The sequence below is a fragment of the Balaenoptera physalus genome (assembly GCF_965194825.1).
Source record: "Balaenoptera physalus genome assembly, chromosome: X".
NCBI lineage: Eukaryota > Metazoa > Chordata > Mammalia > Artiodactyla > Balaenopteridae > Balaenoptera > Balaenoptera physalus.
Window position 1 is genome coordinate 133,079,568 of NC_138903.1, and position 18,825 is coordinate 133,098,392.

Consider the following 18,825-nt stretch of genomic DNA (forward strand, 5'->3'; position numbering starts at 1 on the left):
TCTCTGTGGTCCGGGGAGGGGGCGGGGCCCAACCGTGGGGCGAGAACGGGGTGGGGCGCCCCGCGCCCTGGCTCCGCCTCCCACCCCTCCTCCGCCTCCCACCCCTCCTCCGCCTCCCACCCCTCCTCCGCCTCCTCCCCTCCTCCGCCTCCTCCCCTTCCCCCGAGTTCCCCCTGGGGAAGGGTGGGTGGGTAGGTGGGGATTCTGGGCGGGTGGCGGAGTCACAGTCGCTTCAGCCAGGCTGCGGAGCGGACGGACGCGCCCGGTGCCCCGGGGGAGGGGCGCCACCAGGGGAAGAGGAGGTGGAGAGGAAAAGACGCCCTCTCTGCCCGAGACCTCTGGAGGCTCTGACCCCAGGGACCAGGGGACTGACAAGTTCCTCCACCTCGGCTGCCTGAAGAGGCCGCGACCCTGGAGGGCCCTGAGCCCACCGCACCAGGGGGCCCAGCACCACCCGGGTGGCCTAAAGCGACAGTCTCAGGGACCACTGCGAGGTTTCCAGTTGCCTAGACAACGAGCCTGGGGTCAGAGCCACCACCCTTCCAGCCACCTGCCTCCTCTGCTGCCTCAGGCACCAGTCCCAGCCCCGTGAGTCCAGCCCAGGTGACATGACGGTGCTCTCGACCCCCCGGCCCTCGCGGGTGACCACGCTGAAGCGCACAGCTGTGGTCCTGGCCCTCACGGCCTATGGAGCCCACAAAATCTACCCCCTGGTGCGGCAGTGCCTGGCTCCGGCCAGGGGCCCTCAGACGCCGGCTGGGGAGTCCCCGCAGGAGGCCTCCGGGGCCACGGTGGGCGCAGCGGCCAAGGCCGGTGTCAACCGGGTGTTCTTCCAGCGACTCCTGTGGCTCCTGAGGCTGCTCTTCCCCAGGATCCTGTGCCGGGAGACGGGGCTGCTGGCGCTGCACTCAGCCGCCCTGGTGAGCCGGACTTTCCTGTCGGTGTACGTGGCCCGCCTGGACGGCCGGCTGGCCCGCTGCATCGTGCGCAAGGACCCCCGGGCCTTCGGCTGGCAGCTCCTGCAGTGGCTCCTCATCGCGCTCCCCGCCACCTTCGTCAACAGCGCCATCCGCTACCTAGAGGGCCGACTGGCTCTGGCGTTCCGCAGCCGGCTGGTGGCCCACGCCTACAGCCTCTACTTCTCCCAGCAGACCTACTACCGGGTCAGCAACATGGACGGGCGGCTCCGCAACCCGGACCAGTCCCTGACGGAGGATGTGGTGGCCTTTGCCGCCTCCGTGGCCCACCTCTACTCCAACCTGACCAAGCCGCTCCTGGACGTGGCTGTGACCACCTACACCCTGGTTCGAGTGGCCCGCTCCCGCGGGGCCGGCACAGCCTGGCCCTCAGCCATCGCTGGGCTTGTGGTCTTCCTCACGGCCAACGTGCTGCGAGCCTTCTCGCCCAAGTTCGGGGAGCTGGTGGCAGAGGAGGCGCGGCGGAAGGGGGAGTTGCGCTACATGCACTCCCGGGTGGTGGCCAACTCGGAGGAGATTGCCTTCTATGGGGGCCACGAGGTGGGGCAGGTTGGGGTGCCGGAAAGCATGTAGCTGGGGGCTCAGGGGCAGGAGAGCCAGGGCTGCCTGCGGCTGATGCCAGAGGTGTGGGCCAACCAGGGCCTTGGGCAGCTCAGATGGCACAGTAATGGAGAAGCAGGAAGGCTGGGTGGGGACTGCCCTGGGCCACTTCTGCTTCCTCTCTGCCTCAGTTTTCTTGACCTTAGGGCTGTGGACCCTGGCAATTTGAGACCAGAGTTCCCTGGTTGCCCCACGCCTGCAGCCAACAGAAAGGAGGCTCCTGCCATCTGGGGACGCGGCCTGCTGCCTGGCCCCTCCTGGGCCCCCAGACCCTTTGAAGGCTGGCCTCTGGCCCAGCTGGCCGGCCGGGCAGGCGGGCATTATGGGCATGACTCAGCCCAAGCGGAGGTTAACGAGCAGCACGCAGCGTGCCGGCCGCAGCGGTGGCGGAGCTCAGCGCTCCAGGTCAAGGCTTCCCCCATCCGGAGCCCGAAGGCCCGCCTGGCTGTGGGCTTGGCCGCCTCCCTCACGAGGCCCCAGCCCAGGATGCCGGGCCCAGGCCGCCACTGCGGCAGGACGCACTTCCTGCCCGCCCGGCGGCCACCCTGCCCCCAGCGTGGCCGCCCTTCCGCCCGGGTCCCAGTCGTGCAGCTTCCCGGCAGGCCGGGTCGGGGGGCCGGGCCAGCTACGGCCAGTAGCCCGGGCCTGGGAAAGGTTACTCCAGGCCAGTGCTCCCTTTATCTCGCCTCGGCCCCTCCCCTTCCTCGTGCCTGGGGTTGCGGCTGCCTCCGGCTAGGCTCTCTGCAACTCTAGTTTCGGTTCCCCAGTGCTTCTCGGGGGAGGGGCACAATGGCATCCATCTCGTGAAGGCCCATGTGTCCTCCCCGGGTCAGGTGGCCTTGTGCCCCAGACCTTGTCTCACTGGCTGCGCATCACTTCAGGCAGAGAGGCAGGCTTGTCTCTGATTTTTAAAAAGGGTTTATTCCTGAGCAGATAGGGGGCATCCCGGGCATGGGCTGGGCTCCAGATTAGGAGAAAAAGTGCCTGGTCTGCAGCTGCAACCCCCTCTCCTCCTCTCCTGTCCTCTGGGCCGCAGGGCCTTGGCAGGCAGCCGTGGCCTTGGGTGAGGCACTTGGCACGTTCCCCGTAGCTACATTGTCAGCCCCAGCCAGCACTCCTGCCAGCTCCCAGCACGAGCCTGGATTGCCCAGGTTCTCAGAGTAGGTGTGCTCATTTCAGGAACAGGAGATCGGCTTGAGGCAGAGCCACTGAGCGGTGCCGCAGACCTGGGTGGTGGGGGTAGAAGAGAGATCACTGGCTCCTTGAAGGACTTCCTCTGGGCTAGTTTCAGCAAACTGCATGCTCACCGGGAGGATTCACCGGCCAGGGCGGGAGGGACCTTGTGAGCCTCCACAGCCTGTCTGTTTAGGCCTCAGCCAAAGGCCTGAAAGCAGTGTGGAGTGATGGGCCTTCGTGGGTGGGTTGATTGCCCTTACTGTGTAGGCAGGTGGCTCACCTCAGTCCCATTGGCTGATGTCCCCATGCCCAGGCTCAGATCAACAGGCTAGGGCAGAGGTGACTGGCTGGAGGGCAGACAGCAGGGTATTCTGCTGTTATTGGGATCTCAGGGAGGAGGCTTATTTATACACGTGCATACAAGCACACACAGCCTCTCATTGGCTTGTGCCTAGGTAGACCTTTCTTCATAACTGGAAGCATGAAGCATCGTTTTCAACAATTTGGTCCTCCTAATGGCTCAGCCAATGTGATCCAAATTCCATACCTCTTGCTACCTCCAGGCTGTGTGAGCTGGGGCAGGTCACTTTGCCTATCTGGGCTGCAATGGACATGAGAATACACACACAGTGGGACATGGTGAGAATCAAATGGAGAGTCAGCTGTGAAACCACTTGGCAAAGGAAACGGTTCTAGGCTGGGCAGCTATTGTCAGTCAGGGGTGGGAAGGTGGGGCTAGGGCATGTGCCCCCCGACCAAGAAATCTATGCCCCAATGGCCACCTTGCTGTGACTGCTTCCTGACCACTCCAGCCCCCCGCCCGTCTAACTGCTGCTGTCACAGAGAGCCTCTTTCTCTCCCACTCCCTCCCCTCCTGTCTCTTCTCCAGGCCCTGCACAGGTCCCTCTCCTGAGATGGCAGGTAGTGGCCAGTGCAGGAAGGGGAGGGCAGGGGAGGCCCACTCACTGCTGAGTGGGTGGGCTGGAGTCCTCAGCTGGCTTGGGCGTGGGGCTGTCCACTGAGGGCGACGCCTGCACGAGCTGGCTTGGGAGTGTGCCCTGCAGGTTCTGGTGGGAGAATGCAGTGCAAGTTTCTCACCCAGAGGAACTGTGGGAAAGTAGAGGGAGGCGGGGCCTGAGCAGGTAGAGATTATTGAACCAAGTCCTTCAAAACCAACAACCGCTTTTTGCTTTCCTGTGCTGTCCTTCACTTAGTTCAGGGTAGCCCCCCAGCAGTTGCCCAAAGAAATGGGCAAGGTGGCTGCCCTCAGCCCGTCTCGAGAAGCTGTCCAGGGCAAAGAGAGGGGTGTGGTAAGCACCCCAACTGAAGAGGTAGCGGAAACGGGATGAGCGCGGGCCTCGGGAGGTGGGGGGGTGAGCCCCTTCACTGCCGCTGTACCCCAATGCTGTGATGTCGGTCCCATACCTCCCCCGAGTTTGAGACCTGTCCCCTGTAAACGTGGCCCAGTCCTAACCCCCGGCTCTCAACCTTGTCGTGGTCATCAAACAGCATGGCCTGTGTGAGCGACACTTGGGGACTCTCGCTGTCACCCCTGTGGGACTGACCGCCAGGCCTCTGGGTCTCCGGTGCCCCATCCCTGCAGGTGGAGCTGGCCCTGCTGCAGCACTCCTACCAGGACCTGGCTTCGCAGATCAACCTCATTCTGCTGGAGCGCCTGTGGTACGTCATGCTGGAGCAGTTCCTCATGAAGTACGTGTGGAGCGCCTCGGGACTGCTCATGGTGGCCGTCCCCATCATCACCGCCACCGGCTACTCAGAGTCAGGTGAGAGGGGGCCTGTCCTCCTGCACCACTGGGCTAGGCTTGGGGGGCCCCAGTGCTCAGCCGGCCCACCTGACTTTTCTACTGGGGTCGGGGGGGACCCGGCAGGTCACACTCTCCCGGAGCTCCTCGCTGCCTGCCACCCTGTGTGCGGCTCCCCTTTACAGCATCTCACGCTTCTTGGTCCCACTTGGCCAAGCCCAGGGACTGCAACTCAGGAACAGCCTTCACCAGGCGCACGCACCCTTGCACAGCTGGCCCTGTCCTCAGCTCATCTTGGAAGTGGGAGGGTGGGGAAGTACGTCGAGGGACCCCCTTCCTGGCTTGGGCTTTGGCTTTCCCACCCACGCCTACAATAGCTCTTGCAGGTTGTCGAGGGCAGAGCCCTCTTCCCCAAGGCCTTGGGGGGACTGGGAAGGATTCGCATTTTGTTCCTCTGCTGGTTTGCAAGGAATTCATTCTGTTTGCAGTCTTTTCGTGGTTGCCCTTCGAAGGTTAATGTGCTTACTTGAGAACAGTCTGGGTTAATCAATAGCTCCTCCTCCTCTGGGCCCTTACTTAGAACACGTGGACTGCAGGACCAGCCCGCCTGGCCTGCTGATGTCCCCGGCAACAGCTTCGCCATTGCTTTATCCGGTTGGTGCGTGTTCAGATTCACCTGTGAGTTTCTGCTTTTCTTGGCTTCCCAGCCCTTCCCCGCGGCCCAGTGACCCTCCTTCAGACAGCCGTCCTTCAGAAGTCCTTACTGTGAGGCTTTCATCATGGAGCTTCGAGATTATTTTCTTGTCTGAAAATGTCTTTCTTTATCCTCCCCCCTACCCCCGAACTGAAGTTCATTTGGGTGAGGGAGTTGAGACGGATGGTCGGTCTCTCTCAGCCCATTGACAACATCCCGTTACCTCCGTTGGAAAATCTGTTACCAGCTTAACTGCTCTCAGCAGCCTGCGTGGTCTGCCTGGTTAGACTTTTCTCTTTTTCTGCAGTTTCTTTAGGAAGCGTTTGCCTGTGCATTTCTGTCTATTCGGCTTGAGACTTGTTGTATGGCCGTTGAATACTCAGATTGTTCCATTGTTCTGGAAAGTTCTCAGCTATTATCTTTTCAAATATTGCTTCTCTCATTCTTTTCACTTTTTCCTTCTGGAACTCTCACTACATGTTGGGCTTCTCACTCCTTTGTGGCTCTCCGTCTCTCTTCACTTTTCCCCGTCTAGCACTATCTATGCTGAATTCTGGGAGGTTCCCTCAGATTTTCTTGCTCACGCATTTGCTAGTTTTCTCTTCAGCTGCATCTAATTTGAATTTTCCTTTTTTTCGGGCCACACCGCGCTGCATGAGGGATCTTAGTTCTCCGACCAGGGATCGAACCCGTGCCCCCCACATTGGAAGCGCAGAGCCTTAACTACTGGACCGCCAGGGAAGTCCCTAATTTGAATTGTTTTTTATTTCAATGACTATTTCTGTAAAGTTCTGCCGGAGACCATATTAATCATGCTCATTCCATGGTCTCTGTGCAGCTATTCGGTTGTCTGAATTCTTGGGGGTCTAAGCCAGCTTTATCTTCCATCTGCCGGTCTTCTTTGCTTGCGGTCGTTGTGGGTTCTGCGGCCTAACTGGAGGTAGGATTCCCCTGCGCACATTTGCTTTACTTTTAGCCAAGCGGCTCCGCGGTAATGAACCAGTTGGAGGCCACTTTCATGTTAACTTCTCTGCTTGGGGGAGGAGGGGTCCCCGCACTTGCAGGTGATATTAATTTGCAGCCCAGACACATAATTACAGATTCTTAGAGGAGACCTTTTGGTCCTTGCACCTGGAGCCCTGTCTTCTCCGTCTCTGGGGATGTCACAGGAGCACCTGACTACTGGCTTCTCTTCTCACTCCTGGGAATTTCCCTTGCTTTCCCGCAAGCACAGTTCTGATTTAAAAGGTGTCATATTTTATGCAGTTTGGTAGTAAGAGGGTTTTCAGATATACGTAAAGAGAGGGAGCCTGACGTGCGTGTTTCAGAACCAGAAGTCTCTCTGATTCTCTCCCTATTGGTGTCTCTCCCTTGGGGCTTCCATACCCTCAGCTGTCTGTCCCTCTCTGGGTGACCCCTAAGAGGAAAGATCTAATTGGAGGGGGTAATTGCTTCCACCAATGGACCTACACAGAGGGTGGCCTTGATTTAGGCCAGGAGCATGGGAATGGACCCAGGAGGAAACCAAGCCGTGGTCTCTGTGAGGAAGTGCCTGTGCCCGCTTCCCTCTGAAGCTGGCACTGGGCACAGCTCAGCCTGTCTAGTCCCCGAGGCCTCTGCCTCCTCTGAAGGCCTAGGACTTTTTGGCGCCTCTGCTGTGTTGGGCTCTGTGGGCGATTCAGAGCCCTGAGCTCCTGTCCCCACCCTCACGGCCCTTGTAGCCAGTCACCTGTGAACATGTGGACCGCTCCCATCCCCCTTGCTCACTCCGCTTGTCTCACTGGCCTTGCCCGCAGCACCAGGCCCGCTTCTGCCTCAGGCCCGCTTCTGCCTCAGGCCCTTTGCTCCTTCTCGTGCTGCCAGGAATGCTCTTTCCTCTGCCATCCCTCGGCCCCTCCCTCCCTCTATGGGAGCTCTGCTCACAGGCACCCTCTAGGTGAGACCCCCGCCCCGCCTTTCTCTCCCCCTCCCCCGCCTCGCTGCTCTTCAAAGTGCTGAACAGCCCGTCTGCTCCACGTCTGCGGCTGCCTTATAGAGGCTCTGCCACTTTAAACTCAAGGAGGCCAGAGCTTTGTCTGTTTTGTCCCTGCTGTGTCCCCAGTAACTGGACACAGAGAGCGCTGGGAACCGGGTGAGGAGGCAAGCGATTATCCACAGGGGAAGGTGTAGCTACCTTTGCCTTTCTGGCCTGCCGGCATGGCGGCCTGGCCGGGAAGAGCTATCAGGTGTCTGGCTCTGGGGCACTCATCTTAGCCCCCAAGGCTCCGAGGAAAGCTGCAGAGGGTTATGCTGTCTCCAGGGAGGGGCCCACTGTTGCCAGGGCCCCCGCGCAGACCCTTTCCCTTTGTGCGCAGTCCCTTTCCAGCTCTCAGGATGTCCGGGGAGGAGGGTTTGTGTCCCCCCTGCCTAGGGACCTTAGACTGTCAGAATCACCACTCCCCTCCCCTGCCCAGTTCCCTGGACTCCTGGTGCTCTAGCCAGCTGTCTGGCCCTATCCACCCCACACTGCACCTGCCCTGACCTGACTCCCTGGCCCTTCCCAGCCCACCCCCACCATCACATCCTTGAGGCTCCAACCTCAGATCCATTTATGCCCCTGGATAGAGTTAGCCCTCAGAGCTGGCCTCCCCCGTGCGCCCCATCACCATTTCCAGAACATTCCTTGTGTAAAAACCTTGCCCCTCTAGGGGGTCCAATGGTCAAGGGAGTCAAGGCCATTGACAAGAGAGGGTTGAAGTGAGCGACCATGGGGTGTCAACTGAGACAGAAAAGAAAAAAGCAAGTCAAGACAGGAGCAGGCTCTCAGGGAGAAATAGTAGTACTGAGGATGGCCATAGAATACGGCAGCAAGGGGAGAGATGAGGGCGACACGGGGTAGACCGGAGGTCTGAAAGGGGATATTCCTGTTTGAGAGGCTCGGGAGGGGCTGCCGTTGTAGTGCAGGACACAATATTTGCGTTATTGAGATGTAATTAACATACCATACAATTAGGCCTTTTTACGGGTACAATTCAGTGGTTTTTGATATAGTCACAAAGTTGTGCAACCATCACCACTAAGTCTAGAACATTGTCACCACCCCAACAAGAAAGCCCGGACCCATTAGTGGTCACTCCCCACCCCACCTGGCAGCCCCCAGCGACCATTAATCTTCCTGTCGCTATGGGTTTGCGTCTTCCGGACATTTCATATAAATGGAATCACACGATATGTGGCCTTCTGTATCTGGCTTCTTTTGCTTAGCATCGTGTTTTTACGATTCATCCACGCTGTAGGATTAATCAGTACTTTATTCCTTCTTATGGCTCAGTAACGTTCCATTGTATGTGTATAGCTACCACATTGTGTTTATTCGCTCATCCATCGGTAGACATTTGGGTTGTTCCCATCTTTCGGCTCTTACGAATAACGCTGCTACGCATACTCATGTATCATTTTTTGTGTGGACCTCTGTCTTCACTCCTCTTGGATATATGTACACCTAGGAGTGGCATTGCTGGGTCATTTGGTAACCCTCTGTTTAACATTTGGAAGAACTGCCAAACTTGTCTTCTACAGCAGCTGCACCATCGTTCAGCCCCACCAGCGGTGTCTCATGGGCCCAACTGCTCCACTTCCTCACCAACACTGTTACTGTCTTTTCAGTTATAGCCATCCTAGTGAGTGTGAAGTGGTGTCTCATTGCAGTTTTGATTTTGTATTTCCCTGGTGACCAATAAACATCTTTTCCTGTGCTTCTTGGCCATTTGTATATCTTACAGAGGAAATGTTTATTCGGATCCTTTGCCCACTGTTTAATTGATTCGTTTGTCTCTTTATTGTTGAATTGAAAAAGTTCTTTATGTATTCTGGGACCTGGGCCCTTATCAGATATATGATCTGCAGATATTTTCTTCCAGTCTGTAGGTTGTGTTTTCACCTTCTGGATGATTTACTTCGGTGCCCAAAACTTTTTACGTCTGTCGAAGCTCCCTTACCTGTTTTGCTTTTGTCACTTGTGCTTTTTGGTGTCATATTTAAGGAGCCATACCTAATCCCAGGGCACGAAGGTTTACCCCTGCTTTCTTCTAAGAGTTGTGTAGTCTTAGCTCTTCCGTGCAGGCCGGTGCTCCACCCTGAGTTAGTTTTTGTGTGTGGTATGCGGTAGGGGTCCTTCTTTTTTTTTTTTTTTTAAGAAACTTTTTTATTTTATTTTATTTTATTTATTTATTTATGGCTGTGTTGGGTCTTCGTTTCTGTGCGAGGGCTTTCCCTAGTTGCGGCGAGCGGGGCCACTCTTCATCGCGGTGCGCGGGCCTCTCACTATCGCGGCCTCTCTTGTTGCGGAGCACAGGCTCCAGACGCGCAGGCTCAGCAATTGTGGCTCACGGGCCCAGTTGCTCCGCAGCATGTGGGATTTTCCCAGACCAGGGCTCGAACCCGTGTCCCCTGAATTGGCAGGCAGACCCTCAACCACTGCGCCACCAGGGAAGGGGTCCTTCTTTTGCATGTGGATACCCGGCTGTCCGAGCACCATTGGCTGGCCAGACTTCCGCTCTCCCCCAGTGGGTCAGCTAGGATTTTCCACTGTCCTTGCCACTCCCTGCCCCACTGTGCTCTGCAGACTCGGAGGTGGCGAAGAAGGCGGCCCTGCAGACGAGGGGGGAGGAGCTGGTGAGCGAGCGCACGGAGGCTTTCACCGTCGCCCGCAACCTCCTCACAGCTGCCGCGGACGCCATCGAGCGGGTCATGGCGTCCTACAAGGAGGTAACCCCTGCCCAGCCCCTGCCCCTACCGTCTCCCCTCCCTCCCTGCCCCCAATGGCAGGGGCTGAGCCAGGGTCACACTCCCTGCAGGTGACAGAGTTGGCTGGCTACACAGCCCGGGTCCACGAGATGTTCCAGGTATTTGAAGACGTCCGGCACTGCCGTTTCAAGAGGCCCGGGGAGCCAGAGGACACTCAGGCGGGGTCCGGGGCCGTGGTGAGGTCCGGTGTCCGTGTGGAGGGGTCCCTGCAGATCCGAGGTAAGGGTGCCCTCCCCAGAGAGGCCGCCCTGGTCCCGGCCCTCCCGCGGCAGGCTGCCCGGCGCCCCACGGAGGGCTTCCTGGGCACGTTGCGGCCCCCGCAGCCCTCCCTCTCAGAGCAGTCTCCGCTGGCCACCGCGCTCACGTGCCCAGTCCCTTCCAGGTGCCCCGGCCAGGGTTTCCCTTTGCAAGAGAGGGGGGCGTGGTCCCTGAGCGAAGGGGCTCACTCACCCACGCAGGTAGCGAGAGAAAGTTCGAAGCTCCAGTAGGGGCTGGGGCGCTGTGCAAGAGGCCCCAGGCGTCGGAGCCGCCTTTCGGATGGTGTGGCGTTGAGGGGCTACAGGAGCGGACCCACGCTCGTGTTCCAGGGGCCAGGGAACCGGCTTTGCCCCTCCGCCGCCCGGAGCACAGCAAGGGGGCTGTAGTCAGCTGGCGGGCAGCCGCACTGTATTCCCGAGGGCCCCTGGGCCACACACCGGCGCGCTGGCGCGGGTTGGGGGTACACGGCGCGCACCGGAGGTGGAGGGAGAGCTCTGCTCCTTCTCTCCCTCCTCGCGTTCCCTCTCCAGGCCAAGTGGTGGATGTGGAGCAGGGCATCGTGTGTGAGGACATCCCCATCGTCACGCCCGCGGGGGAGGTGGTGGTGGCCAGCCTCAACATCAGGGTAGGTCGAAGGGCGGAGGCAAGCCCCAACCTGGAGGCACGGGCGGGGCCGAGCCCAGCTCTGGGGCCCGGGGCCTGGCCTTCTGCACCCACCTCAGCCCTCAGCATCCAGCCCGGCCAGCCTGCCTGCACTGCCAGTAGCCATTGACCCCAGGTCTACGTGGCAGGCAGGCTAAGCTCAAGGTGAAAGACCAACGTGTCTCTGACTGACTGTTAGTTCTGGGGCAGTGGAGTCAGAGCTGATTAAAAGAGACCAGTGATTACCTGGATTGGGCTGGAGTCACCCAAAGGTTCCTGGCCCTGTCGTTGCCAGCACCCCACGCCCACCCCTATCCCCGAGTAGCCCAGGACTTTGGGACTCTGGTCCAACTCCAGCTGTGATGAAAGAGATTCTATTCCACTGACCCGGGCTTGAGGTCCCACAGATCTGCTGTGAGAGGCCCCCAGGGCGCGTGTGTGCCTGGCGCAGCCTGGCCCACTGGGAGGGCTCTCAACCATTACGCAAGCTGTCTGTGGAGAGGATGCCCTGGGGGCAGACATCCACCAGTGACCTGTGTCCCCAGCCAGGGCTTTGGACAGGGTCAGGGAGTGATAGAGTGAAGGGGAGTCCTGGGTGCAGGAGTCATTCATTCATTCATTCATTCATTCATTCAACTAATGTTCCCTGAGCTCCAGGCTGGACACTGTAAACCACAGGTAAATCAGGGGAGCCCCAGAGGGTTACAGAGATCCCGGATTTGGGACTTCCCTGGTGGTCCAGCGGTTAAGACTCCACGCTTCCACTGCCAAGGGCGCGGGTTTGATCCCCGGTCAGGGAACTAAGATCCCACATGCTGCCCAGTGTGGCCAAAATAAACTTTAAAAAAAAAAGAAAAGATCCATGGTTAGACGGCTGTCCCGGGTCCAGCGAGGGCCACAGGAAAGGTAGAGCAGAGGTCTACATCCCTGGGGGAGTAGAGGTGACATGAAGCTTCACCCAGGAGCCTCCGGGCGGGCAGGCGGGCAGCGTGGTGAAGAAGAGGGCAGGGACGAGGAGCCAAGGGACTTCGGGTCCAGGTCCTGCACGGGCCACATGTGCCCCGCTGAGGAGCCAGGGCAGCGGAAGCCATGGCCAGGCAGGGAATGAGCAGGAAGGGCCAGTGCCTAGAGCTCCTTTCCTTGATGTGCTGAGAGGGGACCTGAGAGCCAGTTGGAGGCTGGACGCAGGCCAGTGGTGCGAGGCCCATCGCCCCTGGCAGTAGTCACCCTTGGGGTGTGGGGCTGCCACTGACGGCCAGTTTATGCAGGGTGAATGACTTCCAGGCAGGCCCAGTGGAAGCCCAGCTGGGCAAAGCTCAGAGGCCATGGTGAGCAGGGGCGCAGCTGGTTAGAGAGCGAGGTCAGGCGAGGAACAGGTGACCAGGAGCTGAGCAAGGGCTCTGTCCTGGCAGAGCCGCTGGTGGAGCTGGGCTCTGGGGCTGGGAGATGTTGGGGACGGGGAGCAGTTCCTGGCCCTGATCAGCCAGGTGATAGGGTCAGAAGGGCGGTCGGAGAGATGCAGAGAAGGAGACAAGGGAGGCAGCCGTGGAGCTGGCTGGGGCCGAGGCAGCTCTCCCGGAGCCAGGCACACAGAGGAGCCGGGGCCTGACCAACCAGCCCTCCCACATCTGCACGGAGGGAGGCCTGGGCCCTGCCCAGGGGAGTTTATAGTCTAACGAAGGAGGAACAGCAAACGAGGGGCTCAACCAAAAGAAGTTCAGATCAGGGTGTCTAGGCCTCTCCCAGCTTCTGGTGTTTTGCCTTCATCTTTTTTTTTTTTTTTTTTGGCTGCGTTGGGTCTTCGTTGCTGCGCGCGGGCTTTCTCTAGTTGCTGCGAGCGGGGGCTACTCTTCGTTGCGGTGCACGGGCTTCTCATTGCGGTGGCTTCTCTTGTTGTGGAGCACCAGCTCTAGGCGTGCGGGCTCAGTAGTTACGGCACTTAGGCTCAGTAGTTGTGGCTCGTGGGCTCTAGAGCGCAGGCTCAGTAGTTGTGGCGCACAGGCTTAGTTGCTCCGCGGCATGTGGCATCTTCCCGGACCAGGGCTTGAACCCCTGTTCCCTTCATTGGCAGGCGGATTCTTAACCACTGCGCCACCAGGGAAGTCCCTGCCTTCATCTTCACATGGCACTCTCCCTGTGCACGTGCCTCTGTGTCCAAATGTCTCCTATTTATAAGGACACCAGGTCACACTGGATTAGGGGCCCACCCCACTCCTCATCTAAATTTCATTATATCCACAAAGCCTCTATTTCCAAGTAAGGTCACATTCTGAGGTCCTGGGAGTTAGGACTCCAACATAGGACTCTTTGAGGGGATATGGTTCAACCCATGGCACTGACCGAGATAAAGCAGACGGACGCGCGTATCCGCCACACTCTGGGATCTTGCGAGGACTGCACTGGCTGGAAGGCCCTTAGGGTTGCTGTGGTGTCACACGTGGCGGTGGGCGACGGGAGCTGTACCCCACGTGCCTTGACTCCGTGCCTCATGCTCTCCCCACCCCGAGGACGGCGGGCTCCCTGCCATCTGCACGCTCCCCGCCTGCTCGGGCGGCCTTTTTCCTGTAGCAGGTGTTTCCAGAACACCAGTGGACACGATGTAATCGGCTCACGGGGGGCCTCAGGCGCTTGACACTTGGCTTCCAGGTGAAGTGGGGTGGCTGGGCTGCAGGCTGACGTTGACCTCCTGGGGCACGTAGCCGTTTGTTGGACTGTGGCAGAACAGGCCCTCCTCCTGCTGGCCCCCTGCTCTCTGGTGCATGTCGGGGCCGCCATGCCTCACCTAGAGACGGGGGACGGCGCGTGCTGGGCGCGGGCGGGGCTGTCAGGCAGGCCGCGGGTGGGGGGGCCGGGCCAGGTCCCACGGCCACTGCCTCTGCAGGTGGAAGAGGGCACGCACCTGCTCATCACGGGCCCCAACGGCTGCGGCAAGAGCTCCCTGTTCCGCATCCTGGGCGGTCTCTGGCCCACCTACGGCGGCGTGCTCTACAAGCCCCCGCCCCAGCGCATGTTCTACGTCCCCCAGAGGTGAGCGCTAGGGTGATGGGGCCACCGGCGGGGGGTGGGGTGGGAGGGAGGGAGCCCGAGTCCCCAGGTCCGCCCCCACCCCCCTGACCTGCGGAACCTGACGTCCCGGAGGTGGCAGGGCCTGAGGCCTGGGCAGAGGACGGCAGGGTGCTGCCACTCCACCCCAACCCGCTCGCCCAGCGGCTTCACAGCGGGGGGGTGCGTGTGCACGCATGAGTGTGTGTGGGCGAGTACCTGCACGAGTGTGCGTGCGTGTGGGAGTGGGTGGGCGCGGCACGCTGCGCGGCGGCCTTCCGGCCAGCCCCTCTCGCGCAGGCAGGGCCCACGCGGAGCCTGCTCGGGCACAGGGCGTTGGCAGGGAAGCCGGGCTGCCCTGCCCTCGGTGGACACGTGGCTCTCCCGCAGGCCCTACATGTCTGTGGGCTCCTTGCGCGACCAAGTGATCTACCCGGACTCGGTGGAGGACATGCGAAGGAAGGGCTTTTCAGAGCAGCACCTGGAAGCCATTCTGGACATCGTGCACCTGAACCACATCCTGCAGCGGGAAGGAGGTAGGAGGAGGGGCACCCCACTCATCAGTGCCACAGGGGAAGCCATCGATCGATCGTCCTTTGTCCCAAGGCTCAGCTGGGGAACCTGCTGCTGCCCCTGCCCGTGCCTCCCTCCTGGCCCCCGAGGGATGAAGACTACCCCAACCGACGTTCGGGAGTCCGAAGTGCTTTGTGGCCTGCAGAGCCCCGCCCCCTGGGGAGGACCGACAGGAAGCGGCGGCCCCAGACGGCCTGAGTGCGCTCCACTCAGGAAGGGAGCCAAGCCTGGCGGGGGCCATCCAGCGGGGCACCCTCTCCAGGCTCTGGGCTCCGTGGCAGGCAGGGCCTCTTGGGCCAGGCAGGGAAGCGACAGGTCAGTTATGCATTTCAGGCTGCCTCTTGGGCCAGGCAGGGAAGCGACAGGTCAGTTATGCATTTCAGGGAGAGGGCAGAGCACGGTTGTGGGCAGGGCAGCCTGGAGTGTGCATAGTGGGAGCAGAGGTGGAGGGGACGCCTGCCCACCCACGTGTCTGGCTCGAGCCTGGGAGGTGTGTCCCCTGGGAAGAGACCGCAGGAGGGAGGGACAGGCCGATGGCCAGAGAACGCATCGCTTGGGGACTTCTCAGGTTGGTCTTTAATTGCCTATCGTGCCCAGAGGGGCGGAAGAGGAGAGTGCGGCCCAGCTGCCAGATTTTGGATTTTTATACTGAAAGCTGAGTGACAGAGCTCCAAGTCCTACCTAGGCTACCAAGGGGCAGCTTGACCTTGAGCAAAACCTGACCTCTTGAGATGCTTTCCACCTGTAGAAGGGGCCAGGTACCAGTCTCAACCTCAGTGCCAGCAGTAAATGAAAGAGCGCCCGTGAGGACCCATGGGGGCTCTGCAGGACGTGGCAGATGACTCATGAGAGTCCTTCCCAGGTGTTGTCACCTGTGCAGAAAGGGGGCCGCAGGCGGCGGATTCAGTGGGGCTGCTCCTCCCGGGCCTGCCCTGGTTGCCATGGTCCCTGCAGAGCTTCATCCCCAGCTTCCCCCTGGCCTGGTCGGGGCTCTTTCGCTCGCCCTGGGAGTGTACCCCTCCTGCTGGGCTCCACACACCCCTGAGTGCCTGGGGCCCCTGAGGCCGGCCATTACACCTATTAGCATCAAGTTCAGCTGTGAGTAATAGAACCATCAGCCAACAGTGGCTGAAATAATTTACACGTTCATCTTACCGTGACATAGAAGTCCTGAGGAAGGCAGGCCGCAGTTGGTGGGGGCAGCCCCACTCGACAAAGGCCCCCAGGTCACTCTGCTATATGTGGCTTCCTTTCCCAAGGTCACCTCGCGGTCCAAGGTGGCTGCTCCGGCATCACATCATATCCCAGGCCATAGGATGGAGAAAGTGGCAGGGGCAGTGGGGGGGGGGGGGGTGTGCAAATCATAGAGTGAATGCCGTCTGTCTTTTAAAGAAAGTTCCAGAAGCTGCCACGTGTGTAACACTTACACTTATACCCCATTGGCCAGAATTCAGTCCTGTGGTTAAACCTCTCATCAAGGCAAGCTGGGGGATTTTGTCTTTTTTGTGTGTGGCCACATGCCCTGCCAAAATCGCTAGTTTTCTGGGAAGGCAGTGGAGGGAGCAGGCGAGGAGGCGTTTCCGATGAATCACCCACTCGCCTCCTGAGCCTCGCTGACGTGCTCTGCCAAGCAGGGACGCACAGGCCTGGCGCCTGGGGGTGAGAAGCCTTCTGGAGAGCCCATCGCAGCCATCCTTGAGGCTCTGCCATGACTGATGCCCACTGGCACTTCATTAGCACCCCATTAGGCCCTGTGTGAGTTCGCTGGCGCCACAGATTGGGTGGGGCAAACGACAGAGACATATCGTCTTCCCGTTGTGCAGGCCGGGAAGCCAAGATCCAGGGGCGTGGGCAGGGGCAGTTCCTTCTGGGGACCATGAGGGAGGGTCTGTTCCAGGCCTCTCTCCCGGGCTTGGAGTTGCCATCTGCTCCTTGTGTCTTCACGTCGTCTCTCCTCTGTGCGTGTCTGTGTCTCCAAATGTCCCCTTTTTATAAGGACACCAGTCCCATTGGATGAGGACCCACCCCGGTGACCTCACTTTAACTCGATCACCTCTGTAAAGACCCTGTCTCCAAATGCAGTGGCATTCTTATGCCCTGCGGGTGAGGGCTCCCATGTATCTTTTCTTGGAGGGGATGTAATTCTGGTCCCAACTCTTTTGAACTCTTCCGGTGTCCCCACAGACGGACAGGTACCCAGAGCACACGTCCCCAGTGGACAGCCTTTCCCCGAGTCACGTGCGCTGCCATGTTCCGCTATCGTGGTGGCCCGGGCCCTCTGCCCGTGCTGCCCGACCCCTGTTGAACTGAACGGCGACCTTTGTCCCCTGCCAGGCTGGGAGGCCGTGTGTGACTGGAAGGACATTCTGTCCGGGGGCGAGAAGCAGAGAGTTGGCATGGCCCGCATGTTCTACCACAGGTGAGCCGCGCTGCCCTGAGTGGTCGTGCTCCCTCGGGCACTGGGAGTCCTCCGAGCCGGCAGCAGAGACAAGGGTGCTCCCTGGGACCCCCTTAAGCGGGGAGGGCAGTGCCACCAGGAGACCTTGCCCTGCCCCCCAGGGCCCAGCAGGGATGGGACCGCAAGGACGGGGGTCAGCACGCAGATCAGGCTTCCCGCCCCCACTGGGGCCTGGGGCCGGCCCGGGCTGTTGGCCTTGGAGGGTCCACAGGCTCACCCACTCAGCCCCCACCCCCAAGGCCCAAGTACGCCCTCCTGGATGAATGTACCAGTGCCGTGAGCATCGACGTGGAAGGCAAGATCTTCCAGGCGGCCAAGGATGCAGGCATCGCCCTGCTTTCCATCACCCACCGACCCTCCCTGTGGTAGGTGCCCTCCCTTCCGGTGAGCGAGGCGCCCGTGGCTTTGCAGCTGGGGAGGGGGCGGTGCTGCCAAACAACCTCCCGCTCCCTCTCCTGGTGCAGGAAGTACCACACACACTTACTACAGTTCGACGGGGAGGGCGGCTGGAAGTTCGAGAAGCTGGACTCCGCTGCCCGCCTGAGCCTGACTGAGGAAAAGCAGCGGCTTGAGCAGCAGCTGGCGGGCATCCCCAAGATGCAGCGGCGCCTCCAGGAGCTCTGCCAGATCCTGGGCCAAGGCCCCGGAGTCCTCCAGGCCGCTGCCACCTGACAGACGGCCCTGGCTCTTAGCCCTTGGCCCACGCCCCACACCGAGCCCTCGGATCATGTGAAGGAAACGGAGCGCCTGCCCACCAAGCTTCCCCCCCCCGCCCCCGCCCCGCTGCGGACCCACCCTGCATGCTTTGCCGTCCTCCCAGGCTTCCCAGAGGACAGCCAGCGAAACCCGTGCCCACTTCCCAGCCCCACCAGACTGGGACCCGGGCGAGTGGAAGGGGAGAGGGGCCAGAGGCGCGGCCCCGCTCACAGCACCAGCCCGTGCCCAGGAGCCTTGGTGTTTGCAGGGCAGCGCCTCCTCCTGAGTCTGGAGTCCCCCCATTCCCTCCTCTGCGGTCCCTTGGAGACATCACGGCCGGTCCATCTCTCTACTGCCATCATCCCAGTGGCCTGCCGAGGCTCCCGTCCCCCGGAACACCCTTACTGCCATAAAAACGGCCAAGTGGGCCCCGCGATGAGGCAGGGCCCCCTCATCTGTGCCCCTTCTCCCCACCAGTCATCCCAAAGAGCCCTCGGGAGAAAGAATTGCACAGCATTTCCTACCGAGCAATGACAGGAATGTAGTCCCGTCCCCCTCCGTCCCCAGCCCTCTCTCCTTCAAGGTAATTTATTGCATTCCTCTTTGTAGCCCTCTCCGGCGCCAACATGAGCACCCTGCCAGCGGGGGAGGTGGCCTGGGCCTCTCAGCCAGCCCCCAGCCAGCCCGCCACCCCACCAGCCTACACTGCCAACCGCCAGGGCGTGGGTGGGGGTGGGCCAGGCGGGGGGCGCAGGGACGCTGGGGCTGCCGGGCGTGAGGGCACCGCTGTGCCCAGTTCAGTGCCAAAGAGGGGTCAGTGGGGAAGCTGTCTCTGCAAAGACGGCCCCCACCCGAGGGGGAGACCCCGCTGCCGCGCCGCCGTGTGCCTTTCAGGCCCTCAGCCCTCGGCTCGGGGAACCTCCCTCAGTTCCTCAGTAAAACCTCCTGTGGAAAGTGCAGTCCTGCCTCCCAGCCTCTTTGTCCCTCGGGGCTTGGGGGAGGGGCTTGGGGGAGAGGCGGGAGGGGCCGCAGTGGCCTGGGTGGGGAGGAGGAGCCTTGAGCCCCACCCCCAGCCGAAGATGCTGCCCTGCACGTTCTCCCGCAGACACGGCCGTGGGCAGGCTGCGCCAGCAACATGTCACAAAAAGAATGGCTGTGACC

The 18,825-nt window shown here is 60.7% G+C and overlaps 1 protein-coding gene across 3 annotated transcripts; it reads left to right on the plus strand.

The window, feature by feature from the left end:
- Positions 1-188: 188 nt before the first annotated feature.
- ABCD1 (ATP binding cassette subfamily D member 1) lies at positions 189-18,623 on the plus strand. Of its 3 annotated transcripts, none has more exons than XM_082446169.1 (11): positions 189-1,517; positions 3,968-4,084; positions 4,357-4,537; positions 9,814-9,956; positions 10,046-10,214; positions 10,784-10,878; positions 13,777-13,922; positions 14,328-14,473; positions 16,845-16,929; positions 17,208-17,333; positions 17,433-18,623. In XM_082446169.1, exons 1-11 carry the CDS (start codon positions 609-611, stop codon positions 17,638-17,640), a joined length of 2,325 nt encoding a protein of 774 aa, XP_082302295.1. In that variant the 5' UTR covers positions 189-608; the 3' UTR covers positions 17,641-18,623. The 3 variants fall into 3 exon arrangements, with proteins under 3 accessions (XP_082302295.1, XP_082302296.1, XP_082302297.1); XM_082446170.1 differs by having other exon boundaries at positions 3,968-4,063; XM_082446171.1 differs by lacking the exon at positions 3,968-4,084 and having other exon boundaries at positions 190-1,517.
- Positions 18,624-18,825: the final 202 nt, after the last annotated feature.

Excerpts from the sequence above, each read along its gene's own strand:
- ABCD1 (XM_082446169.1), top strand. The coding sequence starts at position 609 with ATGACGGTGCTCTCGACCCCCCGGCCCTCGCGGGTGACCACGCTGAAG. Across the intron at positions 9,957-10,045 it reads TCATGGCGTCCTACAAGGAG|GTGACAGAGTTGGCTGGCTA; the intron begins GTAACCCCTGCC and ends CACTCCCTGCAG. Across the intron at positions 17,334-17,432 it reads ACCCACCGACCCTCCCTGTG|GAAGTACCACACACACTTAC; the intron begins GTAGGTGCCCTC and ends CTCCTGGTGCAG.